Source organism: Centruroides vittatus, unplaced genomic scaffold, assembly GCF_030686945.1.
Source record: "Centruroides vittatus isolate TY-2023 unplaced genomic scaffold, ASM3068694v2 contig_620, whole genome shotgun sequence".
Lineage (NCBI taxonomy): Eukaryota > Metazoa > Arthropoda > Arachnida > Scorpiones > Buthidae > Centruroides > Centruroides vittatus.
Genome location: NW_027122381.1, coordinates 91,445 through 100,513, shown reverse-complemented (window position 1 = coordinate 100,513; position 9,069 = coordinate 91,445). Strand labels below are relative to the sequence as shown.

The 9,069-nt window shown below is 39.4% G+C and overlaps 1 protein-coding gene across 1 annotated transcript; it reads right to left on the bottom strand.

The window, feature by feature from the left end:
* Window positions 1–2,172: 2,172 nt before the first annotated feature.
* Window positions 2,173–4,211, bottom strand: LOC136979402 (uncharacterized). The gene is made up of 3 exons (XM_067275352.1): window positions 4,028–4,211; window positions 3,369–3,403; window positions 2,173–2,727 (listed from the first exon to the last, which is right to left on the bottom strand). Exons 1-3 carry the CDS (start codon window positions 4,059–4,061, stop codon window positions 2,263–2,265), a joined length of 534 nt encoding a protein of 177 aa, XP_067131453.1. The 5' UTR covers window positions 4,062–4,211; the 3' UTR covers window positions 2,173–2,262.
* Between the last annotated feature and the right edge of the window lie 4,858 nt (window positions 4,212–9,069).

Genomic DNA, 9,069 nt, shown 5'->3' with positions numbered 1-9,069 from the left:
CCAAAAGTTGTAGTGAAATCTGTTTTTTATACTTTTTCTTTATTATTTATGTAGTGTGGATTCCAAGAAAACGGGGCTAAGTTTTATAATCTGAGAGAATTTCGAGAAAAGTATTATGAAAACCAAAGATATTACCGAACGGTAAAATTTGCGTATTAAATTGCCTATAACTCGGATGCAGCGTATGATTTAGGATTGTTGCCAATGAAAACTTTTGACTGGCAAATAAATTTGTTTCATTTATAAACCGAATTTTTATTAGTAAATATTCAAAAGAGAGGGAATTTCCAGTGAAAATTAAGTGACAGAATTGTGAAATACAGTAAATGATCTCCAAAATTAATATATATAATCTAAAATAAATCATAAATCCCCGTGGGCGCTAACCTTTTGTAGCCAGTCCATTAAGGGTTTGCCACAAATGGGGTGGTGAGAAATGGGCCCCGACCTGTCCAGGCGGACCACCCCCTAAAAAATTGTTGGGATTTTTCAATTCCGGATTCCATCTTACCTCTCGATTATCCATCCATCCGTATTACCACATTAGGATCTATCACCCTTTTCATGTGTTAGGGTTTCATTATCGTTATTTATTACGATTTTCTTTAGAGATAATACACTCGAAAGCATTCTTTATCTAATGCTGCTATTGTTTCTTTCCCATTTCTTTTCAGCAGTTATTGCTTAGAAAAAACATAAAAAATGGGAGTATTTTCGATATGTATTTATGCATACGTTAGTATTGTGTAATGTGTATTCTTTATTATATATACAGTCAAACCTGTTTTTATGCGCTCCTTTTATGTGCGATTTTTATTTGTGCGATTTTTTTAATGCGAATTTTTAATTTGTGCGGTATAGTTGGCGACTAGTCTCGTGCGATTCGTCATGTCTTACGTTGACTTATTATAGCTAAATAAACTTATTATAGCATAAATGCACTTATTATAGTAATATTATTGCATGAATATGCGAAAAATGAAATAATTTACTTTTTAAGTCAACAAAACACCACCTGGACAAAAATATGTAAAACAGACGATAGACCAGACGATGCAGTCAAGTGCTGACATCTGTTGTCAATAAATTCTATTTCGTACGGTTTTGAGTTATTTTCTATGTGAGACTTTTTTTATGCGGTCCCTGTTGACCGCATAAAAAAATTATTTTTTTAATTGTGTTGCGAAAACTATTATTTACAGCCATTCGTGAAGTTTCGTGAGATTTTTTTTAATGCGTTTTTTTTATGCGGTCCCTATCCCCCGCATAAAAACAGGTTTGACTGTATATAAATTGGAATTAATTAATTGAAGAAATTAGGTGATGATTATTAAATAATGACTATAACCATTACCTTACTCAATTTGCATAATAGAAACTGTATCCTAATGGTAAAGGAATGAACTCCGTGATATAAAAAGCTAAAGTATCGACTGTTTCATCAGACCCGGTCCAAAATTAGTACGTTAGCGCTTTCCACTAAGCACTAAAATACTAATTTTTGAACCGAGTCCGGTTGATGCGTGCGTATGTCGGAATCCATTCCTCGTCCGACCAATCACGGTAGTCACGGAGAAAGATCTTTAATGCGTGCCAAGCAGAAAGAATTTTAACTGTAATAAATACAGAAGCTGGCGAATAGAAATTACGTGACCCCGACAACGCATACAACCCTTCTAAAACCAAAGGAAGCGAGCTTCATCAAAAATCTTAAAACTTTCGATCGGGTACTCTCGTGTTTACAATTTTTAGTTACACACCTATCGAAGGCGTGGTCTAACGTATGTAGTCGTGTTTTACGTAGGGTGTTAGGTTTCCCGATACAGTGTTAAAAAGATTACACCGGGAGATTGCGCGTGTAGTTTGCTCGGTCCACAAATTACGAAGAACGAATTACAACTTGCTCGAAGTACTTTCGTGTGTTTCTCTTCGAAACCAGCGAACCACTCCACGGGATTTGCGAATGGACCACAAAGAATTCCAAACAGAATTTGTATGGAACGGGTTTTTAAGTTCATTTTATTGGCGGTCGACAGGCCGTGTTCTAGACACCGTACAGGTATTGTAATCATACATCTGCGATGGATTCGTCCAGGATATTCAAAATTATTGGTTAATTACGTTCGGATTTTGTGGGTTTTATATATAATATTAAATCGAAAAGAAGAAACGTTTTAATTTCAAAATGGTTTTTAATCGGCAAATTTGAAAGTCGAAAATACAATTTAGCTAATATCACCGAGACAATTTTTATGCTTTTGTTCACCCGGACGCCATTTTCAAACATTCTGGTGAGACATCGGCAATGCGAGCGATTTCGTAGACAGTGGAGGGGGAAAGGTTAAGGTTCTCTATAGTTTGCTGTGTAAAGCAGTCCTTCATTGTCTGGACCGAAGCCATTGTACTCTTGTCGTCACAATTAGCTGTATTGTACTTCTTCAGGCCGTGTTGTACGCAACGAATCATATCTTTCGCGTAGCAACAAGCAGTTTTAGCAGGGGGAAAACGAGATACTATGCATATACCATATGTATCGATTAGGCCGTACACGTATTCTAAGGTGCAATCCAGAAGAGTTGGAATTATCCCGCTATTGTCTACGTCACAGACAAAATCCGTCAGCTTATCCAGATCCAATATGCAGCTTAGTTCGGAACAAGTCCCGTCGAAGCTCGTTCCTAAATCGATTACACTCTTACTTACGCATTGAATTATTTCCTCGATCTCCTACAAATAAATAATCGACAGTTATTAAATTTTCAAAGTTTCGTGTCCTATTAACAAATATTACAGTACGTGAGTATAAAGTTAGTTTATTATTATACTTGTAGGCGGGCAGCGAACTTATCGTGGCCTGTATTAAACGAACCGAAACCTGCCAAACCGGAGGATACCGTGTAGTTCCAGTTTACACAGGTTTTACTATATCCTGTATTAACGAAATTCCTTTTGTAATGCAACGTTAAATGTATTTTTTTTTTTCTTTTTTTTTTATGCATCGAAGTAGAGGGTTCGCCCCTCTTGTTCGAGAATTTCGCGACGATTCGTCAATTTCTGGTGTCGTATTTTAACCAGTGTTTAAGGCGTGCGGACGGGTGTACGTGGATACGCCACCCGTCCACACACCTTTAGCAATCTACAGAAAAAAAAATCCGGAAAACGTCCACGTCGGAGAGTTAAATAAATAAATAGCGCGTCTGCGAGAAATTCGTGGCACGCGGAGAAACACCACCTGTGACGTATAAATTTTGAAAATACATTATCCATAAGTTACTATACGAGAAGTAATTATCGAAAAAATCCGCGGTACTTTCAAGTTTATAATTAATAACGGAGTAATTTACTCTATTCGTTTTAATTATACTTACGCCTATTCCTTGGCCACTTGCAGAACAGGCAATTCCTGTAAAAAAAGAATTTGGTTTATAGAAATGCAGTCTGGAAGTCGTCGTTTTTTCGTTAAAATTTTACAAAAATATGCAATTTAAAATTAAGAAAATTTTACTATTTACTAAAATAATGGGACCCGGATGATCGAATCCGGGAGACTCAACCCGGGAAGTCTTCGTGGGTCGTCTTTCTCCGATATGGTCCACAGCTAAACAATTTTTTTGTGTATGGCAACGTGACTCTCGGGCTATCTGCCGAGGGGGTGCCTCGTAGGTTCACTAACGCGAAGAAAATCCGGATAATTCCACGGGGACAAGTGCCAACCCCGGTGATTTTATCCATTCCGCCACCGATTAAATAAAACCACAGAACACTGCTAATCGGTTGCGGGTTTGCACCCGGCCCGGTGGATTTCCGGGTTTTCTTCGCGCGCCTAACACCTAAACGAGGAGCCGACGTCTCCGCTCGGCGGATGGCAAAGGCGCAAAATCCGTCAGCCAAATTTCCCGAATATATCTGTCTCGGACCCCGACGACTGTCTTTGTGGGTCCTAATCGAATTTACCGTGGACACGGGTGGAAAGCCCAGTTAGTTCCTACCGGTCAAAGGTCGCGGTACTATTTTTGGTGTAACTTACCGAGAACGGATAGAACGAATAGACTTATGCTCATCTTTCCGTTACGAATAGGGGTGCTTGGATGGCAGATGTAACGAGTCGTCCGGTGTAGAAACAGGAATTTGTGGAGTTTTGTCGTTTTCGCCGGGGTTTAAATACGATTCCTTTACTACGCAGTAGAATTCCATCCCCGTCGTTTTTGAACCAGACACGATGCGAGGCGCCACGTTATTCTTCCTACGCACCATTTGCCCGTTCGACAGATGCGTTGGGTACGTGATTTGGCACTACCCCGCATTGCAAATGTGAACTGATTATAAAATACATTTATCTTAATTTAAAATTTTGTTTTCGTCATAAATTTTATACAGCAATTTGAAGATGGTCCTCCGTGTCTCGTGGCCATTTTAATATTTTCGATAACTCTTAGGGAAGGTGAAGAACCATTCTCTTATGTCCCAGTATAAGATATAATATGGCTCTTATATACGTGGAAGTATTTAATAAATTTTAAAGCAGAATTTATTCGTCGCTCGTCCCTTTCCTCGAAACTCGTGCCTAACTCCAGATGTAGTGTCAATCGTTTCCAAGCTGTTTGGCACATTTTCGTGACGTAAACGAAAGCGGGTGTTGCAAATTACGGAAATTTTTGCCATAATTTTGATAAATAATATTCTGGTAGGCCTAAGAGTGATTACAATAAGTTGATGATCATTAAGTGGCTAAAGTAGGAACCTCTCGATCACTAATTAATTGTATTTAATTAATCGTTAGCAGTAAAAAGTAGGAGGATGGGGCGTTGGTAGTGTTCGGCGTGTATTTGTGATTACGAATTGTTAACCGAGTTTATGGTAATATTTTCCTGTTACAAATTTCTATATGATATTGGTATACGGTAGACTCTGGAAAGACCGATCGTCACTATTACCGTAGTACGTTCGCTTTATCGGGTGATCGTCATACCCAGAACCTCTTCGAGACAGAAATTTAGTCTTTACGATGTGTTAACCGATAGTAGAGCTTTTCTTTAGGTCGCCTGCCCTAACTTAGGGAATTTTGGCTCCCCTCTCCTTTCGTGGCATTTAGCGTGGCACCGGATACCCGCCTACTGGGTGAAGCGAAACGATGCGACTTATTCTTCGACCTCCCTCGTTTCTACTCGAAGTATTTCGTCTGGAATTTTTCCTTCTTCCTCCTGGTAATCGCCATTTGTTGTTGTAAGATATTCTTCGTGGCCAGAAAGCGGGCCAAGAAATGCTTCGGACCCCTTTGTGTACCCGAACGTCGAAACACGTCCGAACTTTGGCCTTGGTGGCGGGAGTTCTTTTTGTCTGTTGGATGCCCGTTGTTGCGGTGTTGTTGCTGGAATTGGCCGGAAACGGAGACGGGCGCGACCATTTGTCAGATTCCTTTGTGGTAAGAATAAAACGAATGTGTAAATAAAAGCGAAATTATGTGTTTTAGTTTTTACCTTTGGGGTGCCATTTATATTTTTAATTAACAAATTACCGGGAAATTTTTAATATTGTAATCTTAATTCGGAAATAAAAAAAACGAGTAATGAGATTTCGAAGCGAGCGTACCCATCATTCACTCTTCAAACCCCGGAAACCCCTGGTATACGTCTTGGGCCCAGAGGCGGCGCAAGGCGTGGGCGACGTGGGCCACCGCCTACGGCCGCGCGCCTCGAAGGTTTATGTATTACCTAAAAGCCGTGAACGCAACGAAAAAATTTTACTCGTCATAAAACGATAAATATATTGACATACGAAATTTGTTTTTATTTAGTCTAGCAACATTTGCTGGCGTTGCGCTGCTATGGCGGGGAATCCCCGCCAGCCGGAGCTGGGGATTTCCCGTTCTGTTTGTTTACGTTAACTGCCAAAAGGCTTTTAAAATGAAAGGGTAGCCAAAAAGAAAAGGATGTTCGATTACGAAGGCGGCGATCAACTTATACAATCTCCGAAAAGCCGGTGTAAAACAGATTTTTTTAACACCACGATTGATTGTATAATAAGCAATATGGATTTTTCTTTAATGTTAGTTTGCATTTTTATGAATAAAAATTTGACAATTTCCGTATGCGACCGCTCACGTGTGGTCGCATGTCTTAGGAGGGCGAGTGGAGTGGGGAGGTGGCGAGTAAGACGGTAGGTGTCTCGGTTACCGAAACAATAGACAGGTTTAAACTTAACAAATAAAAGTTTAATATAACTATGACTCTAAGATGTACATTTTATTACAAAATAAACGTTTAAATGCGATTAAATATACAATCGTATAAAGCGGTGCGACGAAGGTTCTTCGTGCAGCTCGCCATATGCCTGCTCGTTTCTTTATGGACCTTATCTCAACGCGGAGAGAGTCTACAACTTTGTAATAAAAGGGATACCTCGGAGAAGGATAATGGCGACGTCCGTTGAGAACCGGAGAGGCGTATCTGCCGTATGACGTCTCGGAAGGTCCGTCAACGTTCACCGGATATGGCCAACCAGGGCGGGTGAATGGAGCTCTTCTATGCTCTCCGAGGACGAACGCTACTTCGTTGGTACTAACGTTATTCCATTGTGACGAACGCCCCGAAGTGTCCTTATATACGAATTAGCCCGGGAAAATGGTCGTGCGCTCGACGAAGGTTGATTTTGCAGGTGTTGGTTCGGCGATGACTCGTATTGACGCAACGGTGTCGCTTACTTTCCTCTCTTTTCACAATCGGATGTTATCATTTAGCAGACTAATTGTTAAGATTCTCATCCATTTGTTGACGACAACGAAAAACGGATAGTTTTCAAATAGTCTTAAAAATTATATAGTGGAGGGTAATATTATAACAACAGAAATTCTCATCAAACTTTTAAAAATTAAGCGCATAAAACTTTCATATATTAAGTGCATCAAACGTGCCTCGTAGGAATTTGTAATGTTGCTAGAACGCCCACTAGGGGGCGTCCCGGGCTACTAGTTTGTTACTATAAGGTGAGGACACGCGTACTGGAGCCGCCATTTTGGGACTTTTTGAGTCGCGTGTTTAAAACAAACTTGTAGTAGCAGTCAATTTTATACATTAGTTAAACTAATTTATGCAATTTTAGTTAATGTCGTATAAAATTGACTGCTACTACAAGTTTGTTTTAAACACGCGACTCAAAAAGTCCCAAAATGGCGGCTCCAGTACGCGTGTCCTGACCTTCTTATATAGACCTTGGTTTGTTATAAACGATGGGAAGGGGCGAGGCATTGTCTACTTGGACTTTTTCGGTGGAATATAAATATCTTATAAGCCTACTTACTAGCCTAACGAATAGTATATCAGAAAAGATTTGCAGAATTTAAAAAATCATTTTTTGGATTTTACGGGTTATTGAATCGGTAGAGGAGGATCTAACGTAAATTAAATTTGCCGAAAATACACTATTGTAGACAACGGGGAGAAAGGCCTGGACTATATACGTAATTAATAGATAGTTCCTTATTTTAAACAATGATAAATCGAATCTAATTACGGTTGATTCTCGGTAAGTCTACAACTGTCTAAAATGCTCCTCCCACTTCGGTAAGGTTTGCCACTCGTGTTACGTAGGTTCATTCGTAGTCTCGAAAACGTAATACCTCCTTCCTAGAACAATTTATTTTAAAGATCTTCGTGCTTATCGTATATTTTATCGCACTTGCAACACGGCAGCCGGTGTTTTTTTTTTTTTTTTTTTGTTTTGTTTTGTTTTGTTTATCGAGAACTGTCTTAACCTTACCCATTTTTGGTTTCCTAAGATCCACAATGTGGGCTGCCGGACTGTATGGAACGGGACTCGACGCATCAAGTACAGACCGCCCCGGGTTCTTCGACAGCCCGAATTCGATGTCAGAGCGGAGACCGAAGTCTTAATCGCCGAAACATCCGGCAGTCACCTTGTTATACTATATCTTGAAAGTAGCGACACTTCCGTATAAACAATTTATTGTACACTAGACACTCGCGCATAAATTGATTTTTAGTTGGTCGGCAATGTACCATATTTCAGCTTAATATATTATTTTGGTGAGAAATTGACATCATTTCGTTCACGACGCGTTTTAGCAACTTAAGTATGGCACACATTGAGGACGTTTTGTATTTAATAATAATGGATGAAAGTTGATCCAATAATCTAGTGTCTTATATCGGGAGACACGGTAGTGACTTCCTGACAAGTAAAAAAGTGACTAAATGACTACATATACAGGAATAAGAGTTGCCGATTTTCGGGGATCAATTTTTCCGCTCCCCAAACACCGATGGTAATTTCGAATATCGAAGGAAAATTATTTTCTTGGGTAGTGTGCAAAATTTCAAGATTTTCTATAAAGCGGTTGCCGAAATATAGACCGAAAAGTGCAAAAATCTCCAAAACTGTATTTTCTTCTCATTTTTCTTTGTCCCGCACTGCAGACGCTTGTAGAGAAACCACTGGGTACAGAGACCCAAGTTAAGAATAGTTGGGCACTACAGAAGGGTTCTTCGTTAATGTTGGTTTACATCAGGGATCGGCCCTTGGTCGGTATTTGTTTGACCCGATAATTGACGTGTTCGTGTGTGACGTGAAATTTGAGTCGTGTGGGGAGTGCATAATCAACATATCGTCCACCTAGTAGCAAGTTTGGAAAGTGCAGTTCTAGATTCTCAATCTGACAGAGGTGATATGGACATACAATAGGTAGTGTTGAAATATATTTTATGGAGGTTGAGTAAAGACCATGTTTCAGACTATGATGCAATTTATCAACGGTTGGAATTAAAGTTTTTAATGGGATGTACAGTATCCAATACTTTTTATCTTTCTTTTTTTAAAGAATTGACGTCCCAAGAACACTACTACTGCAGAAAATCAGCATCCATAGTGACTGGCCAACCGAGGCCGGCTAAGATATCAGTTTTTCAGGCCTCAGACTGAAGCCTCGTGCTCAGAGGGGCCCCCACTTTCAAAGTTTTAAGAAAATTTTATAATAGTATGTAATTTTTTGTCCAATATGTAACTATACTGTATGTATATGATATTTGTAAATTATGTTTAATAAAGTTATATGTT